Below are 19,014 nucleotides of genomic sequence, written 5' to 3' on the forward strand. Positions count from 1 at the left end.
TCAATATATTAGAATCAAATAGAAATTATCTAAACCCTCTGTATATTTTCTCATCGAATATAAAGCTAGCTCTGACGTCACAAGAAGGTTAGTTTTCTTGACAAATCTTTCAAATGGTCAAGCTAACTTTCAGGAAGCTGGTTGTAACATCACCAAGTTGATTCTTAGCTTTAGATGACTCCAGCCAAACATTATTATTGTGTGTGTGTGTGTGTGTGCTTTTTTTATAGCAAAGCCACGTCGGGCTATCTGCTGAGTCCACTGACAGAACTAATGTATTTTTAATGTGAGATACCTGAGAACAGAAACCCAGAAAGGTAACATTGCAAAAGTTTTTAATATGTCTGTAGTTTAAATGCCATTTATTAATGTGCCTGTAGAGAATAACGTTTACATATTAATTCTCTGTAACAAAGTTAATAATTAATCAATTTAACTTGGCCTGATAGCTAGAGTATTCAGATTGTTAGTCCAATGATTTATGGTTCGCGACCCATTATAAAAAAAAACACTTTTTACGGTTTAACGTTGGGTTCATCATACAAGAGTGATTCAAGAGATATGAGGTGGGTGCTATCAATTAGCCGTGTTCCTTCTGGTCTATCACCTCAAAATTAGGGACTGTTAGAGCAAATAGCTCTCAAGTAGTTAAACGCGAAATCCACCAAGACAAACAAGTAAATAATTTTGCATGTTTTCATCTCAGCTGTAGATAACATATTGTTTGTACTCCTTGAAAGGTATAGTGTAAGATCTTTTAGTTAGCGTTCAGTTTTCGGCATAACGTTGGGTAAAACAAAATACGAAACCTAGCTAATTAATGAATTAATATTTAGTGTAAAATTATTACCAGTGTCTACAAAGTCTGTGAGTTGTATTATCTTTCTTTTTCAAGAGAACAGTATTTTTGAAAATTAGAAGCTAGAATAATTACATCTGATTCTGTATGTTAATGTTAAATATCTTATACCATATGTGATGTAAAGATGTTTGTGCTATTGAAAGATGATATTTTATTAACTGTTCCAACTTCATCAAGGTATACATTGTAAAGACTCGAAGCAATAACAGAGTGATAGTAATAAATACTAGAGATAAAAATAATGCATATTAGAATGATATTAATAAATATTACAGTAGCCTTGTGAGCTATAAGTAAGTACTAGTGCAAAATTAGTAAATATTAGAACGTTAATAACTAATGAAGTAGCAATTTTTGGGGTCCTTCGATTTCTTCAGTTGTTTTGTGTAATCTATACTACATTTCCACACTAATTATGAAGGTTCCTCAAACTTGGTAACGCAACAGCCAACCGTTTTTGTTGCAACGTCGTTCAAAGAGCACGAGGACAGTTTTCGTCTTCTTCCTTTTTGGGATAATTTTCTGAATTTTGGTTCAAAACTTCGTATTCGTAATGAGCATCGCATTTTGTCAGATCAAATACATCAACATTTGGTGCACGACCGAACAAGGTAACTCATACCTTATGTGGATTCTATTCATTATGTCGGGTGCATGATTTGGTTTTGAATTTCGCGCAAAGCTACTCGAGGGATATCTGGACAATATGTCTGTAAGTTTTGATCAGTGGACAAGAGGAAAGGCAGCTAGTTAACACCACTCATCTCCAACTCTTGGGCTTCTCTTTATCAACAAGTAGTGAGATTGACCGTCACATACTGAAAGGGCGAGTATGTTCGATGAAAGAGATTCGAACCCGCAACCAGCAGATTGCCAGTCAAGCACCCTAACCATCATGCTACAGAATGCCCCGGGTTCAGGCTATTTTTGTGGTGAAACGTAATTCAACTCATGGGGATCCATGATAATTAAAATGTATGTCAGTGAGTAATCACGAAGACTAAATAAATGTAATTAAGAAAAAATATTGTCATATAAATACTCCAATAAAATGTTAAATTTACATAAAATATAACTCGCTACTCGAAAAAAATGCACTTATACGATCGAGAATCGTGTGTTTTTTATCCACAATTCGTGTTATTATTAAACTCCAAGGATCAGTAATGAAAACCAATATTGTTCAAAACATTAAAAGTATAGTTCGAAATATTAAAGTTTAATAGTTGGTTTGTGTTATTGGTTTTCTTGTCAAACTTATTATACAAACCATTTATTTCTCTTTCTCCTACTTTGTGTCACGTTGTCCTCAAAATATGATTGAGGATTTTTTGAGAAATTAGCTGCTTTCTCCCAACTTTTATTCAATTCTTTTAGATGTTTTCTTGTAGACTATAAACCAGCTAATTCACTAACGTTCCGACAGCCCCCTATCGCTTTATTATTATTTTTTAATCAATGTTTGATTCAAATAAGTGTAGTCCTCCTAATTTGGTGTCCCAAATGAAAATTCCTGGTTAAATATTTTACTCTTTGAGAGCCATACCTTTCCTTGTCAGTTGGGTTCGAGACTTTATTGACGTTAAACAGCTTTACTTGACCATGATAAATCATTCAGTAAAGAAATAACATCAATGTTTCACTCTTTTATTTCATGGATGAAAATCTTTCTTTAATATCCTATAATATAAAATCTGTAAAGAATAATGCGAGGTCACCAAGAAGCATGCATCTGTAGTGTATTCCTACTTTAATAATAACGAGAGGCGGTTTTCAGATTCCCTCACCCCCACCCAACAGTGTCAGTATTATCGAGTCTACTGTTTGGGTAATTCATGTAGTGTGTTATTGATAATGGCAGATTGCTCATCTTGCCTTTTCAATCATTCACGTCGAAACTCTTGAAAAGAGAATAAAAATACCTATAGAAAATTCATTCAGCCGACACGTGCGCATGTTTTATTCATCGATTAACGTGGAGTTGGGTATTAAAGCTAGTGTGATAAGGACGGTGGATACAAAAGAATAAACACGATTTTGCGAGCGACCAGATGCGTTTCCCACAACCCGAGTCCTTTAATGATGAACGACTTTCCGAATTGATTTTCTCCGTACAAATAGTCAGACGACCATGTTGCACGTATATGTGCCTTATCTGCCAACTATATCTGTACAATGTGTGTTTTTATCTTTTTACTGAGTTAACAAATTTACGATTCAAAGAATTAAGACATAATCGACCTAAACTTTAAATCACAATTTTTGCGGGCTTAGTTTCTAAGGAAAAGGACTGTTTTTTTAAGCTCCATAAATTATGTTTTTAACCCTAATTTTAAACATATTAATTAAAGTGAAAGTAATCAGTTAACAGCAACAGACGCCACTTTTGGGCTACTGTGATTAATTATTTTGTTTAGAATTAAGCACAAAGCTACACAAAGAGCTATATGTGCTCTACCCGACACGGGTATCGAAACCTGGTTTCTAGTACTGTGAATCCACAGACGTCCTGCTGTGCCACTGATGTTACCGATGTAACTAACACTGATAGTTACATCAACAATTAATTTAGAAATTAGGCTTGTATTAGGCCTAACAACATTAATAACATTTAGATCCTGAGTGTGTTCGGCGAGTTAAGACTTATCATAAGGACAGTTTGGTTTGGAATTAAGCACAAAGCTACACAATGGTCTATCTGTGCTCGGTTCACCGCAGGTATTGAAACCCGGTTTTTAGCAATGTGAATCTTCAAACATACCACTGTGCCACTGCGGTGGGGGGAACTCTGATCAATTAGTGGAATTTTGTGGTAACTTTAATAATGTACCCGCTGTTCTAAAAGTGCGTATCAGCATTAATGGGTCATGAAACTGAATATGTGTATATACAGTGCGATTACTCAACAACGAGATACAAATCATTGACCCTGGAATTAATTACCCGACACGCTAACCCATAAACAACATTGTGCATCGCAAATATGTTATTATATTTTTTTCATACACCAAATAAAATCCTGTTCTTTGTTCAAATCACATCATCATGATCAATAATTAATTTTTGCAATATTTATAAGGCCTCTGGAGAAAATATCGTACAAATTATGGGTTAATTTATACACGTACAATATAAAAAATGGGTTGACTTATGTCGTGTGTGTTCCCCTAATTAATACTTTTTATTCTAGCTACACGCCTTATTCTGTTGTTTTGTTCTTTTACCCGTCTTGTTCTGGTGTGGTTTTGTTTTTATACACATCTTATTCTGTTGTTGTTTTGTTTTTTTGTACACGTTTTATTCTGTTGTTGTTTTATTTTTTGTACACGCTTTATTCTGTTGTTTTGTTTTCTATACTCATTTTATCCAGTTCTTTTTTTGGACACGTCTCTACAAAAAGGCTATCTGCGCTAGTCGTTCCTAATGTAGCAGCGTAAGACAAGTGAGAAGGCAGCTAGTCATCACCACCTAACGCCAACTCTTGCGCTATTCTTTGACCAACGAATAATGGAATTGCCACCACACATAATAGCGCTCCCATGGCTCAAAGAGCGAGTATGTTTGGTGTGATGGGGATCCGAACCCACGACTCTCAGATTACGAGTAGAGCACCTTAACCAACTGGCCCTGCTGGGCCTTGGAAGAGTTTCCACAGAGTAATGTAATTAGTTTCTGGGCTGTCACGCTTTTTGTTACTCTCCCCTTATCGATAAGTATAAGTGCTTATAATGTTAAAAATTGGGTTTCGATACAGACAGGGCCATAGAAAGCCCATTGCGTATTTTTGTGTTTAAAAGCCAACAAGTAAAAAAACGTTTCGTCTGTCTATGATGTACGATATACATTCAAAGTAACAACCAATCAACTGGCAGCAAATATTGTTACGTTTACCTACATTTGTAATGAATAATTATATAAGCCCCAAAGACAAGAACTGGAGAAGGTTCAGTTACTTAAAACGTGATAAATAAGCTACCATATTAAATTGCAGACACAATTAAATTATAAGTCTTCACAACATGGTTTTTGCCCTTTCCCAATTTATTTATTTGACTAAAATTTTTCATATCACTTTTGAGGATGAGACCGTAAATAGAAAAACAATTTCGATTTGTGCGGCACATAGGATTTCTAAATCTGGTGCAGTTCTTCAGCTTTAACCTATTCCACACGTGACTATAATCCTCGTTCCTGGTGGTGCACGGTTGCTGTGGAAACCTATCGATGTTCTTCTTGCATGCCAAATTGGTATAATTGTTAATGAACATAGGCTGTAACCGTTATTATGCATATATATATATATAGTATCGGTCAAACTTTGGAGACCACTCACATTTATATTTTATTTCAATAATTTGTAGGTTAAAGAGTGGGCAGTTCTTTCTCTAATTCTTTTTTTATTATACATATAGCTTTGTTATTATTAATATGCATCCTTATAATAAACATTTTTACTAACCTATAATTTTCCTCCCATACTTTTGGTACTTGCCTCACAAATCTTGGTCAAAAATGTCATCAAATTCCGTAAGGTTTGCATTTACGATTGTGGTCCACTTCTGCTCCAAAATGCGTCACAGTTGTCCAGAGTGATTGGTGTCTCTCTTGCAATAGGAATTTTTACCTCTTGCTATAATTTTTCAACTAGATTGGAATCTTTATATGGACTACAAGGGGTCCATTTAATTGTTTTTATTTTTCCAGTTTCTCTTTTTTGTTATTCTAAGTACCCTTCAATGATTAAAACTGTAATTTTTTGGATTTTTCTCTTGCTAAAATTCAATCCCCTGATGAAAGGTACGAAGATCAATTGACAAGGATTGACGGATGTTGAAATTACCACATTTCCAACAATATGTCTTCAATTTTTTACCATGTTTCCGACATCAGAAGCAGAGAAACACAAACAAAAACTTGAATTTCTCATAGTTGTGTCTTCTAAAAAAATCTCTCTCAGTGTTTCCAGAAAGTTCAGTTTTAATTTCACCAGTCCACAAAATGTTGTTATATTTTTCGTTCCAGTTCCGCTTTTGTGTGATATGTTAGGCTTCTTCATGACCATTTTACCTTCTCCAGGACGTAAGACTGCAGATGCTAATTAATTATTTTGGAACTTAGTAGTTTCTTTTATAAGCAAAGCCAGTCTGTTTAGCTGCCACATATACTTTATATTGACTCACTAATCTGCTTAACAACATTATGCTTTATATTGACTCACCAGTTTACCTAACTGCCTTAAATACTTTATACTGACTCACCAGTTTACCTAACTACCTTATATACTTTATACTGACTCACCAGCTTACCTAATTACCTTGCATGCTTTTTGCTGACTCACCAGTTTACCTAACTACCTTACATGATTTTGCTGACTCACCAGTTTACTTAACTACCTTGCATGCTTTATACAGACTCACCAGTCTACCTAACTACCTTACATACTTTATACAGACTCACCAGTCTACCTAACTATCTTATATACTTTATACTGACTCACCAGTCTACCTAACTACCTTACATGCTTTATACAGACTCACCAGTCTACCTAACTACCTTGCATGCTTTATACTGACTCACCAGTCTACCTAACTATCTTATATACTTTATACTGACTCACCAGTCTACCTAACTACCTTACATGCTTTATACAGACTCACCAGTCTACCTAACTACCTTGCATGCTTTATACTGACTCACCAGTTTACCTAACTACCTTATATAGTTTATACTGACTCACCAGCTTACCTAACTACCTTGCATGCTTTTTGCTGACTCACCAGTTTACCTAACTACCTTACATGATTTTGCTGACTCACCAGTTTACCTAACTACCTTGCATGCTTTATAATGACTCACCAGTTTATCTAACTATCTTATATACTTTATACTGATTCACCAGTCTACCTAACTACCTTACATGCTTTATACTGACTCACCAGTCTACCTAACTACCTTACATGCTTTATACAGACTCACCAGTCTACCTAACTACCTTACATGCTTTATACAGACTCACCAGTCTACCTAACTACCTTATATACTTTATACTGACTCACCAGTCTACCTAACTACCTTACATGCTTTATACAGACTCACCAGTCTACCTAACTACCTTACATGCTTTATACAGACTCACCAGTCTACCTAACTACCTTACATGCTTTATACTGACTCACCAGCTTACCTAACTACCTTATATATTTTATGCTGACTCACCAGTTTACCTAACTACCTTATATACTTTATACTGACTCACCAGTTTACCTAACTACCTTATATACTTTATACTGACTCACCAGCTTACCTAACTACCTTACATGCTTTATACTGACTCACCAGTTTACCTAACTACCTTATATACTTTATGCTGACTCATCAGTCTACCTACTACTACTTTTACATGCTTTATACTGACTCACCAGTCTACCTTACTACCTTACATGTCTGCCTAACTACTGACTCAGCCTTACATGCTTTATACTGACTCACCAGTCTACCTAACTACCTTACATGCTTTATACTGACTCACCAGTTTACCTTACTACCTTACATGCTTTATACTGACTCACCAGTCTACCTAACTACCTTACATGCTTTATACTGACTCAGCAGTCTACTGAACTACCTTACATGCTTTATACTGACTCACCAGTTTGCCTAACTACCTTGCATGCTTTATACTGACTCACCAGTCTACCTAACTACCTTATATACTTTATACTGACTCACCAGTTTACCTAACTACCTTATATACTTTATACTGACTCACCAGCTTACCTAACTACCTTACATGCTTTATACTGACTCACCAGTTTACCTAACTACCTTATATACTTTATGCTGACTCATCAGTCTACCTAACTACCTTACATGCTTTATACTGACTCACCAGTCTACCTAACTACCTTACATGCTTTATACTGACTCACCAGTTTACCTAACTACCTTATATGCTTTATACTGACTCACCAGCTTACCTAACTACCTTACATGCTTTATACTGACTCACCAGTTTACCTAACTACCTTATATACTTTATGCTGACTCATCAGTCTACCTAACTACCTTACATGCTTTATACTGACTCACCAGTCTACCTAACTACCTTACATGCTTTATACTGACTCACCAGTTTACCTAACTACCTTATATACTTTATGCTGACTCATCAGTCTACCTAACTACCTTATATGCTTTATACTTACTGTTCTTAACCCAGTGATTTCATAATTTTATGACATACTTGAAGCTGATATACACGGCTTGCCTTACGTTGACCACCCTAACTTTCTTTCGATTCGCTTATTTATTGACTTAGTTTATATTGACTCATTGTCTCGTATGCTGATTTATGTGTTACATAAAAAATTCACTACTAATTTTACCTTACTTTAGTTATGTTGACTGATAGATTTGTTATATGTTTACTTGCCAGACTTATTTTATAATAATTTACATAATTAATCTACTTTATTTACCTTATTTTAACTGCCCCTATCTTATTTTATTATTATTATTTTTTCATTTCATTGATTTTATTCGTTGTTGCTTTGTTTCTTTTTTATTCCAACAACATTTCCTTCAGACTCTCGTATATTAGTTATTTTGTACAGACATGTTTGGCCTATGCCATACTAACTTACGTAATTCACTTACTGTTCTAGATATATTGCCAGCCATTTACTGACACTTGCCAGCTCGAATCCATTCGTGTGTATCTATTCTGTTTTTATGCATTTCAGGGGAAAAAATCTCACTGTGGCATTTCTGTGAGACTTCATGAATTCATGCGCGAAGTTTTTAGTATTAGTGTGGCATCGTTCACGTGGTTTATTGTTGTTGTTGTTTTACAAGATTTTGATGTGTAGTGTATTCATCAGACCAAGTGACAGTCTGTCAGCCTCATTATTTCTCTGGTTTGAGTTACTAGGTAAAAGAAAATGTTTCATGTTGTTTTTTCAACTCGTGTATGAACCGAATGGTGAACCAAAAAGATTTGTTGGTATTTGCTGGTAGAATATAAAGTTTGAAAACCTGAAGGAAAATACGAACCGTGAAATAATGACGTTAGTTTATTTGTATCGTAAGTCAACTGTTTGTTGATGTTTTATTAAATATATTACGTGAAGCTTTAATATTAGAATATAAAATGGTGAGTTTTAACAGTTTCTCTCGAAGCAATCTTTTATTTTTCCACATTTCGTAAATATTAAGGTTCCTCTACAAAACAGTTAAACATTATATACCACAGATGTTTTTATCAGTTACTTTTTCATGGGTCCATCCCTATTCTTCAGTTTATTTAATGAAGACTTTTTGTAATTGTGGTTCGTAAAATTCACAACTAACCTTCCGTGTAATTTGTAATTTTCAAATACTTTTATTCAGAAGTTCATTTGAAATTTCTGTGCGAGTTCTTGCACTTAGATATACATCCCAGGCGACTTTTAAACAGCACAAACTCTGCTTTTAAGCTGTCACATATGATGAAGAGATTTAGTCTAAGCGTACATTTATTCATTATGTAGCCAATACGCTTGATAAGTCGCTGATTAGAAATTAGTTTTAGAAAGTGTCCTGCGAGATGATTATACGTGGAGATAGAGATGCTAAAAGCCCAGGCCTGGCATGGCTAAGCGTGTTAAGGCGTGCGAGTCGTAATCTGAGTGTCGGGGATTCGCAACCCGGTCGCGCCAAACTTGCTCGACCTTTCAGCCGTGGGGGCGTTATAATGTAACGGTCAATCCCACTATTCGTTGGTAAAAGAGTAACTCAAGAGTTGACAGTGGGTGGTGATGACTAGCTGTCTTCCCTCTAGTCTTACGCTGCTAAATTAGGGACGGCTAGCACAGATAGCCCTCGAGTAGCTTTGTGCGAAATTCAAATACAAACAAACAAGCTAAAAACCCTTATTTTCCTTCCCACAAATAGGACTAGTCGTACGAAGTGGGGGCGTGGCACTCTGAGAAACTCTGGTGAATTAAACTTGAATAAAATCGTAAGAAAAGTTAGTTTTTACTCACAGTTTGCTTAGGCAATTATGTTCAATGTAGTTCTTTAGTATTAGTGTCTCCTTTAGCCTAACAGAAGTGAAAACACAAAGTTCATTCTTTTGCCTCAATATAGAAACTACCCGCAGTATTCTTATATACATATATATGTCACCCTAAAATAAAGCATTGTCTCTACTGAAAACCCTATATTTGGACAAGTTAGACATATTTAATTAATTAATCCAGGTTTTTATACTGTGAATTTAGTTAGTTTACTTGTTTGGTTTTAAGCGTATTTTTGTGATCAACTAACAGATTTCTGGTTTCACGCATTTTGTTTTTTAACTCGCCATCTACTGAAAATTAAGTTTGTACAATAAGATATAGATGTTTCACTTTAGTCGTTGTTAAGAGTTAGTTTATACTATTATAAAACCTTTGTAAAGTGTAATTTTCACTCATTCTTTATTTCAGCGATTAATCTGAACTGATTCATCACAAATATATCGTTTAACACATAATATAGCTCACCAACCACATTCGTTACACAGAAATAAGAACAGAATGGCTTTTTTCCCCCCTTAACAATTCATTTCAGGATCTATTTTTTTATATTTTGTAAAAGTCATTAAGTTAGTTATAATCCCTGAGAAACGACTTTTGCGGCCATTCCCGCAGCAAATAAAATAAATTGGCACGTATTTCTATTTTACGAGTAACATAAAGTACGTCATGAGGCGCTGTTTCTTACTAAATATTCAAGAGGATAAGTTTGAAGAAAATTCAACGAATAACAAACAAAAAGTTTGCTTTTCGAATTTCGCGCAAAGCTACATTACGGTTGTCTACGCTAGTCGTCCCTAATTTGGTAGTGTAAGACTAGAGAGAAGGCAGTTAATTATCACTACCCGCCGCCAGCTCTTGGGTTACTCTTTTACCAACGAATATTGGGATTATAATGCACGCACTGCTGAAAGGGCGAGCATGTATGGTGTGAGGGGAATTCGAACCTGTGACCATCAGGTTACGAGTCGAATTCCCTAAGCACGTGACCATGCCGGGCCAACAACCCAAGATAATTATTCAAAAGTTAAAAAAGAATTTCCTTCAAAAAGAAAAAAACATAGAGAGATTATGGTAAGATTGACTGGGGAGACCGTAAGATAAAATCGACAAACCTTCATTTATGCAAGTGAAATATACGCTGGCAAACGACCGATCATTTATCATATATTATTTATACCACAGTGTACTGTGGTGTTTAATATGCATGAAACTTATTACGGATTTATTACCACCAGCGTATTCAGCCCTATTAGTTGTTGTTCAACGTTAGACAACCCTTTTATCATACAAAACAATAAAAATGTTACATTTCGAGAGGCCCCTTGCTAGTACAGCGGTGAGTCTACGGGTTTACACCGCTAAAATCAGGGGTTCGATTCCCCTCCTGGGCTCAGCAGATAGCCCCATGTGGCTTTGCTATCAGAAAACACATAAACTTCGAGAAAACTGATAAAGTTTTAACTTGCTGAAAAAAAATATATTACTGGGCTGCTATATCGTTGTTGATGAGAGGGGCTATGGTATTACTCAATCATTAACAAATGTATTGAAGTAGAAGATTTTGTAGACAAATATGCAAACTTAATTTTACGTATTATCACGGGTCCATTTTCAAAACAACTTTTTTCCATTCGTACAGTCTTATATACAAACTAGAGTTATTCGTCTATGTCTTCTGCGTTGTGAGGAACTGGCAGGTCTAACTTCGATAAATTTTGATAGAAAAATTCGAGTGGACCTATAAAGATAAGCAATTGAAACGAAGAACTTGAGTTTGACAATAATTTCACTGTTACCGTCAAAAATTAATACGATGAATGAGAGATCACGTGAACGATGAAATCTGTAGAAAAATATACGTGACGCCAGCTTCAAACGAAAGTGACGTTTGATGCGCGCGCAGCATTAATATATTTTTATCGGACACACTGTTCATGTGCTACGGCTCAAAATAGTGGAATAGAGAGGCCCACTCTTTCACTTATAACAGTACTTTTGAATATCCAATATTATTCAGCACACTTTGTGATTTAACACTAAAACGTGAACGAGGTAGTTTTAGGTTTGTTTGTTTTTACTGAATGTGATTTGTTTAATATTTAGCTAAGTACTATTTGATAACATAAAATTAATATTTCCAAGTACCACAAACATCATTTTTGAGAATTAGCACAGTTTGTCCCCACCCAGCGGTAAGCATAAGGACAAGCAACGTTAAAATCTGGGGTTCGGATCTACGTGGAAGACTCAAGAGAGAGCCCAATGTGGTTTTATTATAACACACGCACATAATGGCAAGTTGAACTCTTGAAAATCAAAAGGGAACAAAAAAATTTCGTTTTGCTATAACCATTTGTATGAGATACATGTAAAAGAACCAAATATATATCATGTGTTCTGGAAGTTAAAATAAAATGTTTTGTAGATTTCGTATTTATTATAGACGAAATATTTTCAACTAGTCACATTTACTACTACTGGTTTAGAACTAAACCGAAGTGATGAGAAAAACGGGTAATAAGTGAAAAACTAACTATAAAAACAACTTCTGTTACGCTAGAGTTAGATTACAAGCTTTCTTTAATTGAATTTTAAAAGTTCTCTTACGTGTGATATTTAAAGAGGTTGAATACGTTATATTAAAAAGGTTATAAAGCCTCACCTTCTCGTTATAGTCCATGTTGCTACATTCGGTCATACTCTATCCGATGACTAGTCATCTTGATAATACAGAGTTAGTCTTCTAGTAGTTACAGAACACACATACATATGAGGAGTTAGTCTTTTAGTAATTACATAACATATATACATATGAGGAGTTGTCTTTTAGTCGTTACAGAACATATATACATATGAGGAGTTAGTCTTCTGGTAGTAACGAAATATATATAGTGGAGAGTTAGTCTTCTTGTATCTACAGAGTGCGCATACACATGGGGAGTTAGTCTTTTAGTAGTTACAGAACACACAAACACATGAGGAGTTAGTTTTCTGGTAGTTACAGTACATATATACAGTGAGGAATTAGTCTTCTAATTGTTACAGAACACATACACATGGGAAGTTTGTCTTCTGATAGTGAAATAACACACATACACATGGGGAATTAGTCTTTTAATAGTTACAAAACTTATACACATGGGGAATTAGTTTTCTGTTAATTACCCAACACACATACACATGGGGAGTTAGTCTTCTGGTAGTTACAGAACATATATACATACATAACATGTTGTTAATTATAAAATTCATAGTAGTGTATACAATTTCTTTTAATTTTTTTCCAGGGTAAAATTTTCTTCTCTGTGTAACAACATTTATGTACCTGACAATTAACTTTTCCAAGATAGATAAGAATTTAAGGTTTTTAGAATCTTTTTTTACAAAGTAACTGTTTTGAGGGCTGGTTATGTGTTTCTCTTAAATATCCTCGCCAGAAAGAGTAATTACCCCAACGTATCGGCCTCTGACGATAACGAAAGTCCTCCAGGGAAACTTATTAAGCTGCCAGAACTTGTCAGAAGTGTTGCTGATAAGCTGTTGAAGTGCTAATCTACTAATTAATTTAATTATATGAAACAAACTGTAATAAAAAAGGATTGGAGATAAAAAATATAGATTATTTAATCTTATACTGGTCTTTATTTATCTATTTATTGATTCACCAATTAATCAACCAGTATCCAGTTGTGTAATTGTTTAGATAGCTAACATAAAAACATTATTATATAAAGTCGCACAAAGTCCATTTTTGACGCTAGGGGCGCTGTTCCAGCAATTGTAGAAGCAGATGAAATTGGCTAACTTCTTGCAACAGTGACATTCATTACGTGCTATTGCTGTTGGTGGCTCGTGTGTTCAGGAGAGGTCTCTAAGCGTGAGCTGGCTATCATGTTTACCTATGTCAGCTGCGTAATATTTCTTCAAGGTGAGCGTATTACTTGTAATGTACACGACTGAAAAGTGTATTCTTCCGCTGTAAAACAAAATTCTGTAGTAATCGAACACGTGTTTCTGCATATTTTATAGTGCCGTATTTTAATCTGATGACAAAGTTGCTGTAAGTTGGATTTAAAAATTCCCATATTGTCTAATTATTTGAACGGACAGGCAGATGGGTAAGCAAGCAGGCAGACGGTTTAACAGATATATATACTATTTTAAGGCTAAATAATTAGCTTTAAGTGAAATATTTCTCACTGTACCACACATCAAGTATATGTATATATATATATGTAGACAGAACAAACCAGTTTTCAACTGAAAATAATAAAAGTTAGTAAATAAATCATGTTTAAATAATTCACAATCGGATTCATAAGTCAGTGAAGGCAATCCTGTATATTAAATATAATATTCATTTATTCAAATTTGTTTGTCTGTAGATTAGGGAAAAAAATGAAAGTTAACTAACCTAACCTTAGCCTAACCATTCCTACAATCGAAACCACTGCTATTATTTTGCCCTGTTTTTAACTAACATAGAATATGTAACCCAGTTATCTTGGAAGAAGGGATCTGTTTTTGTTTACAGATATCTACAAAAAGAGATATCTGTGCATAGACGTTCCACCTATTGAAGTAATAGAAGAAAATTGTTCAACAGCACGCACCGCCAACTTTGAGCTACTTTTGGGTGATCGAATAGTGAAATGTGAGTTTGAAAGCAACGACGGCTTTAATATGCGGAGCGTGTTTTTTGGGTAACATGTCGCGAAACATGAATTGCTAGATTCACAGTCCAGGCTCGTTGCCCACTATGCTTAGCTTGGCCCAACGAAAAAGATGATCCTTATTTGTAATAGTTATAAATAGGTTTATTTGAATACGTACAAATATATGTACATTTTTAATGATGAAGCACAGTTTATATAATGAAATATCACTTTTTTATATCTTATATTCGTTTGTCCAGTTTTAATCACAAGTATAATTTAACCTTAGAAGTTTTCGGATAAAATAAAATATCCTAGGCCTTAAGTAATCGTACGTTTTCCAAGTGTTTTTACTTATTTAATGATAATAATGACTACAACAAAAAAAGAAAGAAAGGTTTCACGAAGAAGTTTGACAAACTGCAGATTTAATAGCTTGTAAATACTGCTTTTCCTAGAAGCACGTTAGTGATGCAAAGAAAACTTTATGTCTGATATTGGTTTGGTTTGGTTTGAATTTCGCGCAAAGCTACACGAGGGCTACCTGCACTAGTCATCCCTAATTTAGCAGTGTGAGACTAGACAACTGCTAACTCTTGGGCTACTCTTTTACCAACACTTGTTGGGATTGACCGTCACATTATTACGCTCCCCACGGCTGAAAGGGTAAGCATGTTTGTTGTGACAAAGATTCGAACCCGCGACCCTCAGATTACGATTCAAGCGCCCTAACCACCTGGCGGCCGTGCCGGGCTTTTTTGCTAAGATAAACGTAATTAAAAGATCTGGACTTTCAATCAAATAATTAAAAATAGCAACGGGAGAAACGTTTATTAATTTCATCTATTAAAGCTATTCGAAATATGGACAGTTCAGAGTCTAAACTGTGTTTTTCTATGGAATTTTAAGACAAAAATACTCTTTGTAAGCTGTTTTAATTAAGATGAAAACTGTCATTTTGTAGGTCGATATGTTATAGACGGTAGAGTACGAATTGTTATCACGTTTTTACTGAATGTTAGAAGTCGTTATTCTTGTGTCACATCAAATTATCTTTGTATAGAGTTTTTACTTTAATTAAATATCATTTGCCTTCGCTTTCATTACCGCGTTTGTAATTATTAATAATTATTAAAGACATTTTAACCGTTTGAAATAAACGTAACCTTTGGTTTTGTTCCATTACAAGAAGACCTGGTTTCGCCTTATGGTTATATACCCTAGGAAACAGTTATAATAAGTTCATAAAAAAGCAATAATATTTTCTTTTGTCTGTTTCTTCAATTCTGCGCAGAACTACTCGAGGGTTATCTATGTTAGCCGTCCCTAATTTAGACGAAATGGACCACTTTTAACTGTATCATACCGTCTTACTTCAATATCCTCCAGTATGGTTCAGTAGCTTTAACTGTATCGTATCATTTTACTTCGATATCCTACAGTATAATTAACCAGTTTTGTATACTATATGATGTTATCTTACAGTATAGTCAACCAACTTTGTTAACTGTATAATTTTACAGAAGAATTACGTTTTGACTATCTTACGACATACTCTAGTAGTTATCTAGTTTTCTTTATCAATGCGATCTATTCGACTATGGTTAACCAGATTTGATAACCATATATTGTTATGGTGTAATATAGTTAAACAGCTTTGTTAATTATATAATATTATCTTATAGTATGTTTAAACAGGATTGTTAACTACATGATATTATCTTACAGTACAGTTCACCAGTTTTGTTAACTATATGATGTTATCTTACAGTATAGTTAACCAGTTTTGTTGACTACACGATGTTATCTTATAGTATAGTTAACCAACTTTGTTGACTACATGATGTTATCTTACAGTATAGCTAATCAGTTTTGTTAACTATATGATGCTATCTTACAGTATAGTTAACCAGTTTTGTTGACTATATGATGTTATCTTACAGTATAGTTAACCAGTTTTATTAACTATATGATGTTATCTTTATTCAAGTTTTAAACTTAAAAAGTCTCTGGGTGAAAGCTATGATAAATAACATAATTTTCACACAATTTAGTAACAATATGGCATACTATTAGAATGTTAATTACTAACTGACCCGAACTTTTATATAAGTCTTAAGAACTCATTATACAATATATACTTAAAACTGTTTGATGGCTAGAGTGGTTTGGTGGGAAGAGGTAGCGAAAAATTAGTGGAGGTCAGTGTGATTTTTGTTATACGCTTACAACAACCAGTTGTTAATGCCCTTTAACAGCATTTCAAGTGATTAATTAATTGATTTACTAGTCGAATTTGGAATGTCACGAGTCAAAGTAGGAAGAAGTTATAACTCAGAAACGACTTTCATATTAGATTTATGGTAGTTGTAGAAGTAGAAACATCAGCTGAGTTTACGTAGTGCTGAACTAGCGACGGCCATCTTTTTTCATTGCATTCCACCACAAAGAAAGTTATATCACTTCTTGAAATATATAAGGCGTTACTATGCCCTCCCCCATACTGTATGTATGATGTTTCACAGAACATTTAATAATGTTTTTGTTTAGTAAGGACGTGGCGCCATCTATGTATGTAGTTCAATTTATTTACCTCAAAGAAAATAAATACTCAATAATAGAATTAATGATGATAGATGGGGTTGTGAACGCCTAGTAACATGCTTCTTGTTCAAAACCATTATCCCACAAAGTTTGTTTGAGGTTAGCCCAGTGACCTAGGAATAGTTAGGTAATGGACAAACAGACAGACACACGGATTTTGTGCTATAAATATATATGTAAAATAACAATTAACCAGTTTTTAAACTGTATTGTAGCATTTTCATTAATAATTTTTGTTCTTCTGTTTGTTTGTAATTAAGCACAATGCTACACAATAGACTGTCTGTGTTCTGCCCACCTCTGATATTGAAACCCAGTTCCTAGCGGTGTGAGTCCGCAGACATACCGTTGTACCCCTGAGAAGCTCAATTATATTTAACCACTTTTGTTTACTTTATCACGTCATTTTTTGTGTATTTAACCGGTTGTATTAGCTATATTATGTCATATAGTGCTTATTAACTGCTTTGTTAGTTATTCGACATTAATTTCCTCTATGATGTTATTTTTCAGTGTTCAGCCATAATTATAAACAGTACTAGAACATATTCCAATGGTTTACTGATTTGTTTATTTTATGGCATCATCTAACTCTGTGAATTGCATAATTAACAATAACTACAGTAGGGTAAAATGACGCATCATAATTGGACACACGACGCGACTCGGGACGTTTTCCTAAGCCTAAACTAAAGATAATTTCGTTTTAGTTGTTTAACGTTGCTGGCATAGCTAATAAAGCCGAATACTGTGGTGAAACACTTGGAATGTATTATGAATTCAGTTTATAAACTAAACTAAGACTAGCACGCACATATCTAGTAAAATTCAGGCGTTTTCAACGAATAGACAGTGGAGTAATATGCAAATCACTAAGTTCCGTGCTCGACTATCCACGAAAACTCTGTTTAGCATTTACCATATGTCGTACGTGAAAAGTTAAATTAGTGTGCATTAGCAAATCTTTTGTTAACAACTAATCAAATCACAGCTTACACTCACACGCATGCGTAGAAATACTACGGTTTAAGTCATGGGGAATAATGTAATAACTTTTGTTATAATAAAAAGAATTGTTCTACTTTGTTCCTTTTAGTAAGTGAGGCTTATCACCTGTTGTGAACACGTCTTTTTCTTTAATACCAAATCCAAACGTAACCGAAACTTAGTAGTTTCAAGGCTAGTTGTTAAGCGTACTTAGAAACCACATCCCAAAGTTCTTGGTTTATAAAGGACATTGTCTTCTTCTAACTGTGCTTACTCCCCAGATAACCTAGTTATTTTACGGTCAGCGGAACGTTTATGTATACCGTAATTACAAAATTTATGTAGTCAACCATAAATGATTAACCAAGAGCCAAACAGAAAGGAAATAGTACTTTAATTTAAAAAAAATCCTTGTTCACTTGTGAAATGTCTACAAGCGCGTGGTCCGTGCGACTACACCACTTGCACCGACCTAGCTAGAGAAACAAGTTATCTTGTTTCAGTTTATTAAATTTAAACCAAACAAGAAGTAATGTCTAAATGAATTTCGATTAAGATTGGTAGAGAAACTTAAATGGGCCTCTTTCATTCGTACAACATGACTCCGAACGTTACACTGACGCTTAATACTCGCTCATAGCATCTTTCTTCATAGCTGTATTCACTAAATATGCATGGCGACTGACGCAGCTGCTCGCCGTCCCGTCACTCCCATGTAGCCAATGTGAATTTATTTCCTAGTTAAATATATTGTTTATATTTTCACTGACTTTTATTGCTTACAGTTTTTATATTATTTTTTCTTCTCTTGAACTTCAGTGTTATACATACACTGCTGGCCAAAATC

At 34.5% G+C, this 19,014-nt stretch overlaps 1 protein-coding gene across 1 annotated transcript in view; it reads left to right on the forward strand.

Annotated features, from left to right (window-relative positions):
* The first annotated feature begins 13,748 nt into the window (after positions 1-13,748).
* Positions 13,749-19,014, forward strand: part of LOC143253385 (uncharacterized) — a 51,860-nt gene continuing 46,594 nt past the window's right edge. Inside the window, exon 1 of the mRNA XM_076507175.1 lies at positions 13,749-13,849. Within this exon, the coding sequence (XP_076363290.1) occupies positions 13,813-13,849 (37 nt within the window). The 5' untranslated portion in view covers positions 13,749-13,812. The remainder of the gene's footprint in view (positions 13,850-19,014) is intronic.

This window comes from Tachypleus tridentatus, chromosome 6 (assembly GCF_004210375.1).
Source record: "Tachypleus tridentatus isolate NWPU-2018 chromosome 6, ASM421037v1, whole genome shotgun sequence".
Lineage (NCBI taxonomy): Eukaryota > Metazoa > Arthropoda > Merostomata > Xiphosura > Limulidae > Tachypleus > Tachypleus tridentatus.